The 20784-nt window shown below is 42.4% G+C and overlaps 1 protein-coding gene across 3 annotated transcripts in view; it reads left to right on the top strand.

Moving 5' to 3' along the window:
• Window positions 1-9930: 9930 nt before the first annotated feature.
• akt1 (v-akt murine thymoma viral oncogene homolog 1) overlaps window positions 9931-20784 on the top strand; it is a 36972-nt gene continuing 26118 nt past the window's right edge. Inside the window, exons 1-3 of one of the 3 annotated variants that reach the window (XM_080513193.1) lie at window positions 9931-10075; window positions 10942-11044; window positions 15880-16066. In XM_080513193.1, coding sequence (XP_080369319.1) covers window positions 16021-16066 — 46 coding nt within the window. In that variant the 5' untranslated portion in view covers window positions 9931-10075; window positions 10942-11044; window positions 15880-16020. Of the gene's footprint in view, window positions 10076-10941; window positions 11045-11974; window positions 12060-15879; window positions 16067-20784 lie in introns of those variants that run through there. The other 2 variants (XM_080513192.1, XM_080513194.1) reach the window with 2 other exon arrangements.

Here is a 20784-nt window from a genome sequence, read left to right as displayed (position 1 = left end):
ACACTCCATATTATACAGATGCATCTAAGAAAACACCAAGTTCACTTAACTTGGATTTTATGTTTGCATGTAAGAATAAATAAATAAGTAGTTTAAACAAAGACCAGTGTTGCTTGAACAACATAAATAAATCATGCACAAAGTTTCCTTAATATGTAGATCCAGTGGAATTTTTTTTTTAATCAACAAACAACAAAGGTCCAATCAAAGCACTAAATCTGGAAAACTTATGGAGCAAAACTACACATGCAATAAGAGAATATGGTATGAACACAGTGAACTATATCATGTTTGCGACACTACCAGACAATAAATAAAAAATTAAATTGTAAATCAGTCACAGGATGGAAATATATATATATATACTTCTCACCGTAAAACAAACATGGAAGCTGTAAACATACATCAATATAAATACTTTTGAGGCAGTTTTTTTTGTGATTGACTTGATCTTTAATTGTAGAAAAATTGAATTACCCGAGACTAATCATAGAAAATGTGTTGGGTACAAGCTTAATCAACTATTATGACTAGTCACTTATACGTAGCCCTTACATACAGTCATGGGCCTTGCTATGTTTGGTTTGCATGTTCTCCCCAGGCATAGGTGGGTTTCCTCCAGGTATTCCGTTTTCCTCCAAAAACCAAAAACATGCGTGTGAGGTTAATCTGTGACCCTAAATTGCCTGTGAGTGTGAATGTGAGGGTGTGGTTGCCTGTTTCTCTGTTTCCTGTGATGGATTGGTGATCTGTCCAGGGTGTATCCTGTCCTCAACCACGGTAAACTGATATTGGCTCCAGCACCCCGCGACCCTGAACAGGAAATAGCGGAATAGAAGATGGATGAATGGATGGATGGTACTGGGACTTAAATTTTATCTGTTGAGATAGATTTGACAACTGTGTTTCTGATGAGTTTGGTCAAGTTTGATATTATTAAGTTTTATGTCTCATTTAAAAAAGGCAGGTTATTCTGTTATATAGTTTTTAATCAAAGAATATCATCGTCTCAGGCCAAAACAGACCTGCCCTACATTCACTGTAAAGGATTGACGTATGCACGGGTTAAACTTGCAGGACATAACAAGCAATGAAAATTAATGTTGTTATTATACTACTTAGACTAGTGAGTGAAAATAACATATTTGTGAGGTGACACTGTGTATATGACATCTTCCAGTGTCAACATTAATAGAAATTACTTTGATTCGGTTCACAAGGACACAAATAATAAGAATGAAGGTCTAATCCCAGAGTAAATGCTTTGTGCAAAGATGTCTGTTGAGAGATTTTTATTCCCCAACAGGGTCGATTCAGATGGAAATTCCTTTCCTGGAGAGAGAGGCAGGCTATGCCAGTCCTCAAATATTTCTTGCAGTTATGTGACGTCGCCATGTGACACATCATGCACACTGTTTTGACGGCGGTGGTAAAGCATGACGGGTGGATTTAGAAGAAAACACTGCCCTCAGACATGTAATTCTCTTTTCCTGATTAGACCCTGAACAAGGAGTGTGTTTGTTTGGTTTGAAAAGAAACACAACAAGATAGATTAGTCAAAATAACAAATCCATCTTCGCTAATGACCAGTAAAGGTGGATGTCAAAAAGAAAAGGCCATCATCAGAGTCCAAAGCATCATGGGATTGAGCCACTCAAATGATATTCTTGGTGCGTATAACCAAGTATTAGAGGTAAACAAAACAAAAACAACAACAAAAAACCCAGCCTGTAAATGGGTGTCCTTGTCTGTGTCTCTGTGTTTGTCCTGTGATGGACTGGTGGGCTGTAGTGGACATATCCTACCTTTCAACTATAGTCCGCTGTAACCGGCTCCCGTACCACTAAACTACATAAAGCGGAATGGAAGATGGGCGACGGCATGGATTATGAAGACATGGTAATAAAGCAATCGGTTGTAACCTAAAATGTGTTGTTCTCTTCAGACATGCAGTCATGCTTGCCTTATTTTCTTCAAAAGTATCCAGACATAACTTAAAGTTCAAAGACGGACTCCAGAAATCTACCTGGCTTGACAATATGTTTCTTGTGTGTCAATAAAAGAAACAATTATTCTGCAACAAAGAAAGAGTATCTAAACTGATCAAAGGAGTTAAAAAAGAAAAAAGAAAAAAAAAAAAGCGAATAATGTGTTGTAACATAGAAGGTCTTTTTGGAAACTTTTTGGTCCCTGTTCACTCTAATCCTGCTTTGAGTTGTGGAATTCCTTGGCACCGAACCACCCAGTGCCTTTGTTTTTCCAGACAACACCGAATTCTCCCTGTGGTTTCAAAATGTCATTTCAAATGGTCTTAAGACGCAAACTGATTTTTTTTTTTTTACGAAATAATCAAAAGGTGCCCTACATGTTTAAACTTTTTGAGATATCATCACTCCAAACGGTTGGTTCTGTACTCGTTGAAGTGAGAGATGGTGGCACAGTGAAGAAGCAGAGGCTCGAGGTTGCAGCTGCTCATCTCGTGCACCCTCCTCCTCCTCCTCCTCCTCCTCCTCCTCCTCCTCCTCCCACCCCTCCCCGTGCTCCCCCGCAACTGCCTCGGTCACCTTTGCCCTGTGTTCCAGCTGTCGTGCGTTTTGAAAGGGCCATTTGCAGCTCCTCACAGCCTTCTGACACACAGGGGAATGAGCAATGTGACGGGAGGCGGCAGCCACTGGTCGGAAGGGGCCACCAGCTAGATTCTTATCCACTTACTGCTTTATTCCATTTTTAGTCCGGCTGTTACTGTTACAGAGCGGGGATAGCTGTGCCCTGGCCATGTCCAGATGATGAAAAGCACCACAGTGTCATGATCCCTAAATATCATTTCTGGATCCGAGGATGAATCAGCTGTATTTGATCTATGAGCAAGGGGCAAAAAAAAGAAAAAGTGAATGGCTTTTCGAAGACTCGGCAGACAAGGACTTTTTAGTGATGTGTCAGATGTGTGCCTCATGAAAAAACAATTTACCATTCACTACCGATGCCCACATACACACACACACACACATCCATGCAGGAGCGGCGGTGTGGATAAGAATAGGAGCAGTGGCCCTAGTGTTTCCCCGGCACTGGCAAATGTAGGCGCCCAGTAGAGGAGGGGTGTGTGTTCACAGGGGCAAGACAAAGCAGTGGTTGTGCCTGGGGACCGTGGCCTCAGCGAGAGAGAGGCTCGGCACGGCGAAGGTTCTCACACACAGAAAAAAGACAGAGAAAGAGGGAGACAGTGAGAGAGTGAGAGAGAATGAGAGTGGGGGGTGGTGGTGGAGGTGGTGGTGGGCGGTATGAGGGGGGAAGAGAGAGAGACAGAGAGAGAGAGAGAGAGAGAGAGAGAGAGAGAGAGAGAGAGAGAGAACACTTCCTGGAGGTTCATTCTTCCTCTCTGCAATCATCAATGGCATTCTCCCCCTGACCCACTCCTCTCTCAGACAAACAAAAGACCCCGCATTCCAGTGTAGCCCGACCGGCCAACCAGCCAGCCATCCAGCCACAGTTGAACCACATCACTCTTCCCACTGGACCCAAGTCTCTTCATAGCGGCGGCTTTGAGTTGTGCTGCAGAGGTCAGCCTGAGGATTCTTCCTCACACATTTAGAAAAGAAAACAAAACCTAACAACCTCTGGCCACATGGCAGTCACGCTTCTATTTTAGTCTCGTAGTAGCTGTAATGTTGAAATCTCATATTAATTTCTCACCGATATCTGATGTAATATCATTGCTTTTATTCACTTTTCCGCAAAAAAAAAAAGCCCTCCGCATTATCGTGTTTGTGAAAGTTTGTGTCTAATTGGGGTTAATGCGAATACGTCTTCGCCCTATTGTGTTCTGCTCCGTGCCGTTCGTCAGATCAGCCCGTGACAGGAACGTCATCATTAACACACTCCGACTCTTTAATCTTGTCACTTTGTGCTTTGAACCTGCAAAACTACAGGGCAGACGGTCCCCTTACAAGCAAAGGGCGGATCAAGAGGAGGAAATGTGGGGTACCACTTAAACTTAACAAGAACTTCCTATTTAAGTAGAAATAGATTGTTAAGTTAGCACATCCGTCTCTCCATCATGAGTTTATTGGTGAAGCTTATTCTTTCTCTTTGCACCGGGGCTGCATTTCACCTCCCGTCGTTTGCATTAAGATCGGGTTGCGTGTGTTTCCTTTTACATGGTGTTTTCAACCTTCAGTGCAGTTAATGGGGCATTCAACTGGAACAAAAGCAGCTTCAGCAGTGCAAAACAGAACATGGTCATTTTAGCATTAGAAGCAACATATTGTGACTTTTATTTCACAAGTTTATCATGTTAAACATATTGAATATGTTGAAAGTGCAAATAATTCGTCAAGCAATTTATGTTTAAGCCGTTTTTGGGGTTTGTGTTGTAGAAGTCAAGTCAGATTATAGTAAGAACTACTATTCACCATTCCAAAACGTGGCAGGATGGGGGGGGGGGGGGGGGGGGGGGATATACCTCTTAATGATGGCGGGAGAAAATACAGGATCCCCTGAGTGAGTCCCACTTCTGAGACCGGAACAACTTGGCAAAACTGACAGGAGTGAGTGACAAAGAGGGGAAATGACGGCAGGACAGACTAAGAGAAACGGAGGGCTCACGCCGGAGAGCTTTTCATCACTGCCACTGCTATCCGCTTTTTGTTGTCTTCTTTTGGCACAACTTTTTTTTACGATCACTGCCTATTTCCTTGGAATTCGTACTTTCCTCACCTACCCTTCATGCGAGCAATTCAAAGAGCTGCCCGGTCCTGATTATGTCCAATTGGTGTTCGTTCTTTGTTCAAACGTTTTTCTCTCTCCCTGCCCGCTCTTCACACCAGACCGGTCGAGGCAGAGGGCCACCCACCTCTGTTCAGTCAGAGGTTTGTTCCTGCCAGAAGGAAGTTTTTCCTCCTCTTGGTTACTCACGTGGGAATTGTTGAGCAGTTACTTTTTTTTTTTTTCCTCTTCCTATTTCCCTTCACGGCCTTGACCTTACTGGAAAACGTGCCCTGAGTTGACTTATGATGTGTAATAAATTGTTTGCACTTGTAAAAAACGTGTGTCATTATCGCCATTTCAATTCCAAGTTGATTGGGGATTTTAAAAATAAGCTGTAATATCAGGTCTCAGAAGTCAACGGAAACATGTCACACAAGGTCAAACATATAATAGCAATCCTTTGGAAATGTCTTACATCAAGGTTTTGTTGAAAGGACCTCCTCAAACATTTTTTGATCAAAAAGACCCGGTAATCTGAGAGCTTTGTTTGATACAGAGGCTCTCAGCCTTCTTTGAAACAAACTCGGCTGGCGTGTCTGTACCTGTTTGAAACTGGTTTAACTCCTGCCTCTCCAGTAGCACCCGTTCTCCGCAGCTGCACGATAGTTATTCTTGCCAATAATACGACGCACCATGATAAATCTAAAGGCCCTGTGGCACTTTCCTCTGGAAACACGATATCTGTTTTCCTAAATGTCCTAATACTCTGTTACTTCCTCAAGATATGTTGCTGCTCATTTAAAAGCAGGTATCAAACTTCATTGCGCCTAAAAAAAGAATGTGCTTGTGTTTGTCTTTGGGGGATTTACGTCCCTGCAGGAGCTGAGAGCTGCCCACATGGTGACATGGTGAAAAGCAACTTTGAGGCTTACCTTTTTAGCAAAGCTTTATTTTCATTGATCTATTTTAGATATTCAGTCTTCAGTCTTATCTGACTTAGTCTTTGTACTTTTAACTTTTTTTATGGTGTATAGTTTTTTGTTTTTTTTAAATTTTTAGGATTTCCATATTGTTTTATGATTTTATATTAGTTTTAATCTCTGTTTCCCCATTTCTTTTAAGGCTTTAGCAACAATCTAGTCAATCCTTGATCCTAGTCTTTATTTTTTTTTTTGTCCTTTGAATGCCTCACTCTGTCTCTATAATGTTCTCTCACTGCAGATGTGAGACCCTCACTCTTTGTTGCCTTGATATTGAGTTTAGTCTGTGGGGCTACTGTGTTTGTTTCATTGTGCATAACATTTTGTGCTACAATATTTTGACATGAGAAGTGCTCTCGAACAAAATGATCGATGGGGAATTTTTTATTTTTTTTCCCAACTCCCTTGCCACTGTCCTAATCCTGCTTCTTGCTATACATGTGATTATAAACGAGTGGGTTTCTCCTGTAATGGATTGAAGACTTGTACAAGTTGTACCCTGCCTTCAAACATAATCACCTGCTGTTGGCTCCAGCCCCTGTGAACCTGAATTGGATAGAGCGGTGCAGAAGATAGATGGAACGTCAAAGTGAGTATCAAATAACAAGCCATCAGAATATTTGACTTTTCACCTCTATAATAATAATAGGTGAACAAAGCTTCAGGCATCATGTGCACTGAGTTTAAGTCAGTGACAGCCATTGTTAAGGTTAAAAATGAAGTCTGTGGAAAAAGTTTGCAGATGAGCTTAAAAGATTTGAAAGCTAATCCTTATAAAAATATAGCAGAAACTAACAATAGAATGAGGGAAATTATCAGGAATATGTATTTTCTATTGCTGAATATCTGGACTGTAAATAATATAATTTTTTTTTGCATTATGATAGATTATTGGGTTTCTATAATGGCAAATGAAAAAAGTTATTCATTCAGTTATTTATTATACATTAATTTACTGTGAGCTGGGATCGACTCTGCATGTTAGGTAAAAAAAACTGGCAATAGAAGAAGGAAAGATATATTTTATTGGTTTCAATTGGTTGTGCCTCTGGATATTTAGGTCCAATTTCTTCAATTCAATGATTTAATTGCTGGTATAGAAAAAAAAACAAAAAAAAACCACTTTGAAGGAGAAGAAAGAGAAACTGACACTGTGCAGCCTGTTCAATAATACCCAGGATTACAGCTGCTGTTTAAACCACTGGACTACATTACTCACTATTCACAAAAAAATCTCTTTGTGAGAGATTGATGACACCCTAAACATATTTAACAGTATAATTGTTATTCGAACTATATTGCTGGAGAAAATACATAATTCTGCCCACCTCCAGTCATCTATGAAACAGTTTGCAGATCAGTGAATCTATTTTACTGCTTGTATGTGGTGCTTTTTGTTTTAATGCAATTTTTTTTCCTTTTCTGGTTCATTATAACTCTGATATGTTCACGTGGGTTCCAGTGATTAGCACTTTTGCCTCGCAGGGTGGACATCCTTGGTTTGAGTCTGGGCTTGGGGGGCCTTTCTGTGTGACGTTTATATATTCTCCTTGTGCATGTGTGTGTTTTCCTGAGTACTCTGGTTTCCTCCGACATTCAGAAACATGCGCTTGGGGTTAGCCGAGGACTCTAAATTCCCCATAGGTGTAAATGAGAGTGTGTGTGATTGTGAGCTCGTCCAGGTTGGACCCTGCCTTCACTCCAGTGCCCCTCAAATAACTTGCACTAATGTTAATTTAGAATCATGACACTAAACAAGTTTTTTTTTTTCTGTTTTATATTGACCAGTCAAGCTTCAGAATGGACCCTCTTCTTACAGTGGAAAAATTCAGCTCAACTCAAAACTAGGATTTATAAGGCAACAGACGGAAGGTTTGCTGTAACTGCACATGGCAACAGTTTTGGTGAAAGCCAATAGAAGCACAAAATCACTCTGTGCACATATACGTTATCTTCATTGTGAATTTTGCTGGTACTTCACTTTAAACAGTTCTTCTCACCAACTTATCAGACTTGCTGTTTATGGCTACAACGCTTTAAAGCAGCAGCTAAAGTGGATTTGTTAAGATAAAGTAATGACTTCAGTGCAAATGTGAGAATGAATTGCACATCTTAAGCTTCATTTTATCTCCTTGTTGTGTGATGTGTCTGATGATGAGCCTGTTTCTGTCTTTATCCTGGACTCCAACAGCAGCAATAAAGCAGCATTGCTTCGGGCAGCATGTCTCTTCTTTGTTATTATCATGTGAACTCTGAACCAGTGAATGGGAGCTTCCTGGTAACGATCCCAGTCCAGAGCTGGATGAATGTATAGATTTATTGTTTGTGACAAATGAGTATTATTAGTAGATGGGTGAAACTTTTTCAACAGAGTTAACCAAAAAGTGAACTAAATGGATATCAAAATTCAAGCAATGCAGAAGTGATTCACATGTTTGCTGCACACTTGTTGTCTCACAATGATTTTAATTAATCGGCTTTCCATATTAAAATAAAGATATTCTAAGATGCTTATAGATTGGCATAGTATTTACAAGTGTTTACTTGAAAAGTTAAAGTTATAGTAATTCTTTACAACATTTCTGATCTTACATTCTATTTTGTCTTCAAAATGTCATCGCATGTAATCTGTTTCTTTTTTAATAAAACCTGAAGCTGTGAAGCTTTTTATACCAATTGCTCTCTGAATTTCTATGATAACCAGCTTGTTTGTATTCTGACTGCCACAATATTGCACTATTACCATGTAAATTGCTCTTTATTGTCACGTGAATTCTGTTAATTGGGAAATGTGACTATCCCAACTGGGAACTATTCCAGTTCCCATCTCCAGGACAGTGGCATGAGATACAGAGTTATCATTAGCTGCTGATAAGTCTGATTAAATTTATCCTGATTGAGAGATGAGATTGTCCTGTTTGTGCATTGAATAAAGTGATCGGATTGATTTGTGGGTTTATATCATTCAATTCAGTCAGGGGAGCAATCCAAAATGATTTGCACTGTGATATTAGCCATTTGTGAAAGATGAGCTTCATCTATCTATCTATCTATCTATCTATCTATCTATCTATCTATCTATCTATCTATCTATCTATCTATCTATCTATCTATCTATCTATCTATCTATCTATCTATCTATCTATCTATCTATCTATCAATCCATCTATCAATCCATCTATCTACAATCCAGGTGGCGATTTAACTAGAAGTGAAGCTACTTGTTAAAAACAACTGCTCAAAACAGAGGAAACATGTTGAAGATAAACATGATTGTTCCAAAACCAATCATGGATGGTTATTAGTGTTTTAATATTTCAATCACATGCATATATTTATTATATATCTTTATATTATAGTATATATTATCACAATATGTGCCCCCATGAGATCCTTCAATCCTGTTGTGAGAAAGAATCCTTGCAAATAGTGTTCATTGTGCTTTTCTTTAAATGCCATTCTTCTATGCTTATATCATTCGCCGCTAATCCCTGAATACATTATTGTCTAACATTACTTATTTAAATTATTCTATCTTATTGATATTTTAACTCCTATGGTATTTAGTCTGTTATTTTATGTCTAACACTATTTAGGCTACCGTGAGAGAATAAATGTATTTATTTGTCATATTTTGAATAATATCCTTTCATAATCATGAATAATATCCTTTCATAATCATGATTATACATTGCTATATTTATTATAATATATATTTCATTATATTAATAAACCTTTTTATTTATTTATACCTTTTCAACAGATATATATTCTTAATATATTAGTTCTAACATGTTTAAATAAATTGATCATTAAATAAGTGGAAGCTAAAACAACATAAGAAATTTATAAAGAAAATCTATTATTTATGGAGAGGAGGTGGGATTAAATAAGTTGTACTTCGTCCCACCGGTTTTCAGACATGCAACCTGATAATATTTTTCAGATATTGCTGATTCCGTTTGTTTTGTCAATTTTGTTGATTGGTGTTGCACTATTGATTTATATGTGATTTTCAGCATGTTCGAAATACAAAAAAATTTAATGAAAATTTCCCTCTGTGGATCAATAATGTATTTTTATTCTATTCAATTTAATTCAATTATATTCTATTCTATGCTATTCTATTCTATTCTGTGGAAGCAGGGTCATTGGGGTTGTTTGAATGGGACGGGCGGGTAGATATCAGGCGGGCGCTAGGGCCCGGGAGCGCGCGCTGCCACAGAGGCATTGCAGACAGCGCGTTTGGGAGGTGTAGTGGAAGAAAGGCAAGAGAAACGGAGTAAATGAGAGCACTTTGTCCAGATTGTTCAAGGACTTATCAACTAAAAATACCGCCGAAACAGCTCACTAGAATGAGACGGACACAGTGTTGAATCCCTGTCCAGGTAAATGTCCGCGCTTCCTTCGCATGGTTAACTACAAGAGGTCGACAGCTAGACAGGGTAGGTCCCCATTGTACTTACATGGGATGCGGTTATTCTCACCCAAGCTGCCCTGCTAGGCCCCATATCCTCTGTATCGCGAAATGCAAACCCGAAATCAGACACTTTCTCAGCTTCACGCCGCCGCACAACTTATTTAACGGCAAAGTTGAGCTCTTACAAGCGATAATGCAGTGAATTACAACGCGTTGTGGCTTTTCCTTCAAACAACAGTGAGTGTCTCGGGAGATGTTAACCATTCATTTCTTTCTTTCTTTCTCTGACAATGTGACCACTTTTTTTTTTTTTTTTTTTTTTTTTTTTTTTTCCAGACAGCCCTCAGGCCAAAATATCTGCAGTCAGGCTTAACTTTAAAGGCTTCCACCTCCACCAGAAAGTTGTTTGTGCCTTCGCTTTATAACTCTGGAGGCAAATGAAAACAAATGAGCTCAAGCAGGGAGCAGCTCATTCATTGTTATGAACCGTCTCTGCGTTTGTTTACTTGAGTGAGAAACCTAGTGCCAAACAATTATTGTATCTCCAGGGACTGGGCTCTGCTCACACTGTAGTATCCACATACAATAATACAGACTCCTGTCTTTCTTTTCTGTTACTTTTTTTTACCCCCCCCCCCAAAAAAAAAAAAAACCTACACAAATGGGCTCTCTTTGCAGGACCTTTTGGTCCTCAACCCTGGCACCAGGGAGGTCCTGAGAAAAACTCCCAATAAGAGTTATTTTTCTTCTTTCCCACACCAGTGATCATCACAGTGAGATCATGCATGTGGGTAACTGTTTTTTTTTCTTCTTCTGCTATTATCCCACCTACAGCGATGACAGTTGTGCACCCCTCCAACGAAATCATGCTAAATACAGACTACAGAGAATATAACTGGGAGTTTGTGCTGATGTCCAAAATGAAAGAAAAAAAAAGGTGTGTCTGCTGCACAAGTCTTATAGGACATGGATGTAAAAGGCTCTGATGTTGAACTTACTGTTAAACCTGACTTTACTAATAATCTGTCTCCATCTCCCAGGGTGCTCATGTATGCATGTACTGTACAGAAAGAGAACATTGTCCCGCAGGCACGTAGTGTCAAAATGTGATTTTTTTTTTTTTATCGGTCATGGGACTGTGTCCACTGTGTGTGTGTGTGTATACGCATGGGGGACTTGGCATGTGACCTGGGGAAGACGCAACAAGCTGGCATAATGACTTGCTTGGCTCTCCGTGTTCTATTTAGAAAATACCAGTCACCTCCCACCCAATCCCCCTCGCAGCCTCGTTGACGCAAACGTGCCACCAGTTGCATGCAGAATCTGAGGAATGTTGTTTGAAATTTTGCCTCCGCGTGCAGACAAACGTACAGACAGGCCTGACTGTGCAACAAGAGTGCAGACGTGTGATTGTGGAGGGGGGAGAAACTACACTTCTTGTAAGGGAGCGCTTGTCGGGAGTTTTGCACACACACACACACACACACACACACACAAAAAGTGAGAAGTCCAAAATACTTTTTGTCTGACTCAACTTGTTTACTGGTTATCCTTTTGATTTGCAGCTACCTGACACTGATGCTGTGTGTTTATCGTAATGGGTGTGTCGAGTGTGGCGAACATTTGAATAAATTCGGCCTCATGTCGCATCTTTAATTAGTCCACGGCTTGTCTGAACAGCTTAGAAATGAATACATTAACGTGAGTCATGAGGGGTTTGTTGTTCGTGTCATCACAGGATTGAAGCAGTGAAGTTGCGCGTCTTTGAAGGTTACAGTAGTTGCGGTTGGGCGTTCAGCCTCAGCCACTCTAAATATTCGTATTAATGGTGAGTTTTCAGGGAACTTGAAAAGAGGAACTTGGCACTGGGTAGTAGATCACACCGGTACTGGCTCTGCCGTAGCGCTTCAACACAAACTCAAGTGTTGCTTCAGGGACTGTGTCTCAAACAGGTGAGGATGCTTCGTATTCATGTTCTTTTTGGACGGTCTTATTAAATGTAGGTTTCATATTCTCCCGCTGTCGCCGCCGAACAGCTGCGGACTCTCGTTTACTCAAAACAGCAGCAGAAAAATAGAGCAAAAAAACAGACCTGCGCCTATTGATCTGTAATGAAGGAAGTAGCGTGGCGACGTCGGCCTGATTTTTCTGCTTCCTGCCATGTGCACGGGCCTGTCCTCCCTGGCCCGGTGACAGGCTTGGTGTGTGGCATCTTTCGCTGCATGACACTGATTTGCATTGAATGGGGTGGGCCCCAGAGCTGAAGCCAGAAAGATGAATGATTGAAAGCCACCCTGACATCAGGGCAGGCAGGCAGGCAGGCAGGCGGTGGCCCAGAGGCCTGAGGACCATGTGACCTGCTGTCAGGGTACTGGGTTCATTCAGTGGCTGCTGGCTGCAGCGCTGGCAGCAGCCCAGCTTTTCCACACAGGCCGCAGTAGCAACAGGTCGCTCCCATTAAAACAGCAGCGCTCTGTTGTGGCTCCAGAGCCGGTCTTGTGCATACGTTGCTTTTTTGGCTGTGGTGTGTGTGCGTGCGTGTGTATGTGCTCAACTTTGTTTGTGTGATGTATTCCGATGTGTGTGCGCGTGCCCGTGTCACAGAGTACACACCAAGACGCCCCAAGGTTTGTGTGCGATTCCCAGTTTGAATTGCTCTCGGTGCACTCTTTCTTTCTTTCTTTCGTTCTTTTTTATCCCTCTCCAGAATTCTTGTTCGACACAAGCACCACAACCCCCAAACGCAATAAACAAAAACACGCGGCAAAAATAAAACGCTTGATTCCATAAACTCACTTTCTCACTCGCCGCAGAAGAGAAAAAGCCGCGTTCATGGCACATCCACTTGCAGATGTATCGGAGCCCCGGGGGCCGTGCTGATATGACTCGTAGTCTGTCAATAGTCACATTCACTTCCTGTTGTTGTCCCCACCAGTACGCTGGATGAGGTCACTCAAACAGAGCTCACTTTTGATGGCTTTAAACCCCGATGCTGCTGCGGGAGGATTGATTTTCGTCGCTGGTCAGGGATTGCCCGCCGCAGTATGTGACATTTGTGTGAACAAACAAACATGGCAATTGATTTTTTTTTTTTTTCTCTCTCTCTCTCTCCTTCTTCCAAGAGTTCAAAACCCATCTTTATGCTCCTGGAACGTATCAGACAGTCAAGTGTTTGGGTTGTGATAGCCTGCAGGCTTGATGGGTAACTGATCAAACTGTTAGGGGTGTGTGAGGGAGTTCAGCCAATTAATCAGATGACTGCCAGCGATGCTTTGTTGTAAAGTTTTATAATATGGTCTCAATAGATAACTGTCCCGTTACCCCCAACCCCCCCCCGCCCCGCCTCACCGTCACTGCCTACCGACTCCTACTACTACTGAATCAGGATGTTTCGCCTCTATGTAATGGTTTGTACATTAATAAGTTGAGCTCCTGGTTCTTAGGGATATTATTTCCCTCCTCTTCCCGAACAAAACCCGTTTGCTTGTACGACCCACCTTGAGTTTGACTTCGACTACCGCTGTCACTCTTTCACTCATCTTTAGTTTCTGTGCATCACATTTACTAAACGCGAAAGCGGTTTTGTCATATTTGTTTCCTGTGTTAGCCCTAATTATTTGTCCCATTGGTCTGATCCAACAGACAAACTGCTGCAGCAGCAGCAGTTCTTTGCGGGTTCCGATAGAAAGGTTTTCACCAGACACAGCTCGTCTGGGTTTTTTTTTTTTTTTCTTCTCCCTCTATTGAGACGTGAGGCAGGTGGTCATGATGTTATTATTCATCTGGGTTGTGAAAGAGAACGCATACATTGACAGCACAGGAAGTGGTTTGTGTTCCTAAACATCTGTGTGTGTTTATTTTCAGTGACAAAATAACTCTGTCAATGAACCCTCCGAGACTCTGTCTTAGAATCACAACCTGCGTTGGCCGTTTGTTTTCTGGACTCTTAATCACCTGAAAGGTTCTAACCCAACACCTTCTTGCATTTCTGGTCGGTGGAGCAGCTCGCCTTCATCTTGCCTTAACCACATGTCGGTTTTCTGTTTTGTTTCGTTGGCGAGACAGTTTCTCCTCATGGTGTGTGGACACCTTTCATGGCAGCCATCACCCTGGTGTGTGTGTGAATGAGTGTGTGAGTGAAAAGGTGAATGCAACCGTCTTGTTTTCTTACTTTTGAAGTCACTCTTTGCTGATTTGATGTTCATCATTCTCTTTTTTTTATGTTGCGAAGCTGTACTCCATATAAAATATACATTTTCTGCAGTTTGTATTTAGGAAATGGCTATTGTACATGTTCATCCAATCCCACTGTATCGTAATTCACCAGTTCTTCTTCCTGACGTAGGCGGAAAGTAGCCATTATTGAGCTTTAGGAGCATTTGCGTTATCATGTGTCTTAACGTTTGATTCTGCGTTTTATTAATCATATGCACAGTTCTATCAAAATGTTTAAGGCTGGTATGATGGGGGAAGCTACAATAATCCCTTTTCGAATGAGTTAAACGTGTACTATATGGAAATTGGATTCTTATTTATTTCCACTTTTCCATTATTTCATCTCATTTAAATCGTTCCTTTGTCCGGAGTGTGTATAAAATACAACATTTATTTGAATTGCTCAGTTCTCGTGGATTAGCAGCGCGACCACGCTTTCCTTAGGAGCGGTGTCAAGTCCTCCTGGGTTTTTCATCGAGGGTGTTGTGACTCGAGAGGAGTAAGCACAGATCTCCTGTGTTTGTAGACTGGATCGGAACCGTCTCTCTCCGCACTTAAACCCACACCAGCTTGATTATGTTAACATCAGGCGTCTGGGGGGAGGGGGGGGGGAGGGGGGTCACACCGTTACTATGAATAAATCCCTATGAATTTGGAGTCAATCAGACGCCTCCCTGCTGGTGTTACATGATAAATGCGCATCATTATATTGCACCTGCTTGAAATCTTCGCACGGTATTGTATGTTTCTCAAAGCCAAACCTTGTTGGAGTATAATCATCATTATATTGAGATATATCGCATTTATTATAGGTCAGTTTTACAGCTTTCCTATTTGCAACACCAGCAGCCTCGCAGTTATTTCTAAATGTCATTTTTGAACTGCCTCACTTACAAACAGAAGCAATAGTTGCATTTGGGTCTACTTGTTCTCACATTTAAAAAGTTGAACCAGATCCAAAGTAACTTTTAATTGCAACACATTGATCTTCACTAGTTCAGAGAATCGAGCATTACAACAATTCTTAAATAGAAAATTAGAGTGAGTGAGTTTTTTATGTGCGTGTATCCAAAAGGTTTACACAGATCTGCAAGTTGCACTTTCTCAAACAATAATTTGTCAGGTGTTGTTCTTCTCAAAACATGAGTATCGTAAAACAAAGTTTGAAAGTCTGATTATTTTTTTTTGCTGTGCAAGAAAAGATTTGACACCATTCATTTTTAACTGCTGTTCACAGACAGAAATGGCTGTGCCGGCGGTGAACAGCATGGAATTTTCCAATTCTAGAGAGCTCATTGTGAACGCCAGAAGCCACAGCCTCAAAAAGATATTTGAACCTTGAAATGTTGCAGGTTCCACTTGTGAAAAGGACGAGCCTGTGGCTGCAGCGTGTCCTCCACTGACTGGGCCATAAAGCAGGAGGATCTCCTCAGTTCCTCTCTGCTGTGTTGACCCCGAGGGTTAATATTCAGACAAGTGGAAAAAAAAAACTCTTTTCACCTCAACGTGGAGCTAATTTTTAGTTGTTTTTTTTCTTTCTTCTTCTTCTTCTAATAGGTAACCACCATTGAAAAGGCGGCCCTAAACCCCGAAGACCCCGTCTCCAGGCTCCTGCAGAGGGCTGAGTGAAGGACACTTGGGAAGCAACGTTGTGTCTCTCCCTGTGGGAAACCTGGATCCTCTATCCTGCCCACCAACATGACCAATGTGGTGATCGTCAAGGAGGGATGGTTGCATAAAAGAGGTACATGCGAAGTCGATTTGTGCGACGTAACGTTCAACATGAACTGCAGAGTCTCGTTCTTCATTCTTCCAAATGTGAACGGGAGGAAGCGTTCGTCTTTAGTCGTTCACCCGCTTTGGTTTGAGGTTTACGTTGTTCACAATTCAATTAAGTACGTTGCAACAGGCATCTTCGTCATTATATGTTGCAGAACTCCTGACTGTAAACATGCAGGTTAACCAAGCTGGCACACAGCGTCAAATATGTTAAGACCCTGAAATATGTTCATTGCGCAAACTTTTCAAAATCCCTTTGTTGATGCATGTTGTAGAGATGTATTTAAGGTGCAGAACAAATAGATTTTCTGCACCACTATACAGAAGCTTCTTTTGAAATTAGAGTTTTTTGTTGCAGCACAGATTTAATAGCCACATTTTTTATACACGGGCCTGTCCCCATATCCCGCGTCTCTGTATGATCCGAGTTCCTCGGCGTTTGGATTAGCAGGTGTTTAATGTCTAAACATTTTTTCCCCTTCCAAATGCTTCAGAAATGACTAAACTTAGTGACATCTCAGAAGTGCAAAGGCTCTTGACTTTAGGATAAATATGTTTAAAGTTGCACGCCAGATCTCATGTAAAGCCCCCCCTCGTCAGTCGCTGCGTCCCCAGCGGGCCCCATTTAGCTCCTCTGACAGTAGTGTGTGGCGTGGCGTGGCGTGGCTCAGTGTCGGGCGTTGAGTCCTGTTGTTTGGACGAAGAGGCATTCCGCACATACCTGCTGGCTTTGAGCAGCTTTATGTGTGCATACTAACTCTGCCTTCAGCTGCGGCTGCATCACAGAGCCCACTCCACCGCTACCACCAGGGGCAAAATTGGATAAAGAACGTGTCCAAAAACCACTGAAGTCTCTCGGGCCCGGGGCCAAGGATCCAGTCTTTTACTGGAAGTACTGAAAAAAAAAAGTGGGGGAATCTAAACTCGTGGGATAAGATGATGGTAACAAAAGCTCCTGAGAGTCAAAAGTGTGCGAGGAAGTGCTTGTTGAGATTGTGTGCGGACACACTCCCAATCCTCAAGTCTTAATTCAAGAGTGTAGCAGGCTGACGTCGTAGTAATGGATGAGCCTGGCAAACTCGTTTTTTTTCCAGCGAGTCTAAAGATTAAATATTGCCAGGACAAATTAGTTTATAAGTAGCTGACATGAATAGTGTTGTAGAATCCTTAATCTTGGTTTATTTACCGCAAAGCCCATATTTACATTGTTTGTTACACAGGTTTCACACCTAAATTGTGTTTGTTTAGGGCAAAACGAGAACAGGAAGACGAGTTTTAGAAAGGGGATGTTACGTTACCTTTGTTTGCCATCGCATTGGAAAAAAGAAAAATTTAAATAATGATACAAACTGGCATAAGTCCATATTTCCACACCTTGAACAGGGCAGATAAGAACAGAACATCCTAATAGAAGAGGCTAGCGTAAAACATAACTTGAGAGTAGTCAAATAGTGACTGGCAAGAAAACATTGAAGTTGTGTGGCACACACACACACACACACACACACACACACACACACACACACACACACACACACACACACGGTTGTAGCAGTGACACCCGTCTCGTTGTGACACGCGCACTACACAAACAACCCTTCAGGAATAGTGAGTTGGCATGTTGTCCGAGCCCAGCAGCTGTGCCCTGTGAAATGTCACCCAGAGCCTCTGTGTTTTGATTGGAGGGCGTCCGCCTGCTTCCTTGACAGGAAGCCTTTTAGTGTCGCGTCACTGTCATGCAGTCGTTGCCCCAGAGCCACAGCACAGAAGGTGAACCTTGCAGTAGCCGCGTCTCACTGTCCATCACCCGAGCCAGGCGGCCCGCGCCCGCACCGACAACTACGCATCTACGCAAGCCTGCACCTCAAGTCAAGACTTTTCTTTTTCTTTTTTTTCGGGGCTGTGGCGCCACCCAAGTGACTCAAATCTTCACGTAGGCGTGATAATAAATGGCTTATACCGCCTCTAAGTGTGTGCACCATGCTCATTACTCCCATGTTTGCACTCAAAACATCAATTTAATGTTTTTCAAAGGAGAGGCCTTGATGTTTCCATCAACATTGTGTGTGTGTTCCCCGACCTGGTCAAGTACCAGACGTCGTTTTGTGAGTCGTTCACAAACCCCCCCCCCCCCCCCCCCCAAAAAAAAACAAAACGCATCCAGTGCGAAGTGGTCCCGGCTTTAAGCGGTGCCCATGTATTAGCTCTACAGGATGATTGAATTTCACGGAGAGACAGTTGCAGGCACCGAGCACAGCAGCTCTGGCATACCACGAACTTTCACTCCTTGATTCCTTTCTGATTAGTCATCTTCTACATGCATGTGCAAACAGTGTCAAGATTCATGGGAGAAAGTAGAGCAAGTCTAATGGTGCCCTGTGAAACCCCCCCCCCCCCCCCGTCCCCCGTCCCCTCTCTTCGGGAGAACTCGTCGATCATTGGAGCTCCAGATTCTCAGCCTTGAAGTGCTCTGTACATTTGTTCCAGACAGGCCGCACTCGATGGGATGATCTCATTGTGAAGGACACACCTTCATACTTTTTCCTAAAGCCTTGTTGGCGAGCAGCGCCGCTGTAATGTGTTTGGATTGTGGACAGTTTGGGATGAGTTGTTGGGACTCTTATCTCTGATTTTGGAAGGACAGCTTTTGGATTGCGAGACGGTGCCGCGGAGCAGTGTACGTCTTGACACACATATGCAAATGTGCTTGGACAGTGTGAAGCATATTTATTTAGAAGTTCCTCCGCCAGCAGGACATTAGTCAGTGCCCTTATGCGCAGACCGCATCGCAAGTACAGGCTTGCAAAAACACTGTAACTTTGTTGTTACTATCATAACCAGTTGTTATGTGTCCCCAAATGATACTTCGCTTTTAGATCCGTCACAGCGTGCACCCACACACTCCGAATGTGCCTACGGCCTCTAGTGGCCACAGCGACCGAGCAGCATGTTATTTCTTTTTGCTAGTGTGTTTTTCCAAAGTTTTCCATCAAAGCCAGAGCATCATCATCAGACATCAAAGAGGCAGATTGTGGGTTCCCTAGTTTCCAGAGAAGCGCCGTGGCCAAGAACCCAGTGAAGCTCAACAGAACAGCACTCGCTTGTCCTCCCCTCTTCCCCGGGCCGTTGTTTGTTTGACTCATTTGCTCCCTGACAAGTATAAAGAGCCGGCCCCCTCGTTAGGCTAACGAAGGCCACAACAACTGTTGGATTTGGGTAGCACGCTCAGCTGGCTCCAACTGACGAGGGGGGGGGGGGCGGGGAACGCACCAGGAGAGCTGGTGACGGGAAGATAAAGGGGGCGAACGGAGAGGGACAGAAGTTGAGCAGCGTCTTTTGTGATGTTCCCAGAACATTGCTCAGTGACCCAGTCAGTCCGAGGAGAGCTGGTGGATGTTGTGTGTGTGCGACGTGCCCACAGCAGAAACCCCTCCGGTGGGTTGCTGTGGAGCTCATCAGCTGATTGGTTCCTTCGTGGGTCATGTGGCCTGAAGGACACCCATGAGCCACTCCTTCCAAGCGAGACCTTGTTGGTGGTCCAGGAAAGTGCATGAGACGGGAGAGTGGGAACGAGGGGGAAGTTTAGAAACGGCAGACACAGTAGTTAGTTTATGAGAACTTTGTTTTGTTTTGGGGATTTTTTTTTTGGGGGGGGGGGGGGGTTTCCATCTTTTCAATATCGGATCTTTGTGCATCTGGTGAACAGGCCCGCAACAGTTCTGCCAGCATGTTCCACATTTGTATTTGCTCTGTAAAATCTCAGGAAGGGAATGCAGTGTTTCCTGTACTGCTAAATGCTCTTCAAAGGAGCAGGCCCACCTGATTAAGTATGTCTCATGATACCGCGATCCTGACTGCCTCAGGAGTTTGGGACTTTGAGTATCTGCCAGATCTGCTGCTGGTTTTCGCCCATGCGCCTGCACATCCCCTCATTATGGCTGTCATGGGCCACATGCTGCTGCGGTACACAAACAGACACACTGCAGGGGTGGAGGAACAGCTCATCAAAATTGCTAGTCTATTCACCTACACCGAGGAGATTCAACAAACAAAAATCTCAATTGCTCGTAAAGTGACGGACTGAGACCAAATTAGGTAATAATTCAATATTTTCTCTTTTAATAGATATTTTGGTTTCATATAATTAGTGCAACAAGTGGTCATCGGTGTCTTTTTTCCCATGCAAAAGTTACTGAGGACTAAACAGTGTCTGGTACATGGAAAGAAAGTCCATATCTGACTATACCCTCAATAATAAGAAAGAACTATAATGGGGGGATTGGAGACATTACTTATTTACCCCCAATAAAAAGAGAAGGGCAGGTACTAAACAAGGCGTATATTTAAATGAAAAGGGAAATAGAAAAACAGACATAGAGTGTAGGGAAGTTGGATGATTAGCCGTTAGTGAGTTGGTTACCAGATATGGGGGGTCGTATTGATGGGAAGTGTTTAATATTTGTATTAAGAAAATACAATCTAAATGATTCCATCTGGTGTAACATTTCAACCATCCGGATATTTCATCTGGAGTTGCTCAGCATAGAATATCAGGTTTGGGTTTCATGTGTTTGTAAATAAAGACATAGAAGCTCGCTGCATTAAGTTCTAGGTTTTTTTTCATGGAAAACGGTGAATCATCCGGGATATCATAATGGGATATTTCACAGTTTGACAGAAGTA

The sequence above is a fragment of the Blennius ocellaris genome (assembly GCF_963422515.1).
Source record: "Blennius ocellaris genome assembly, chromosome: 17".
In the NCBI taxonomy this organism is placed as follows: domain Eukaryota; kingdom Metazoa; phylum Chordata; class Actinopteri; order Blenniiformes; family Blenniidae; genus Blennius; species Blennius ocellaris.
This window is presented reverse-complemented; position numbering and strand designations above follow the sequence as displayed.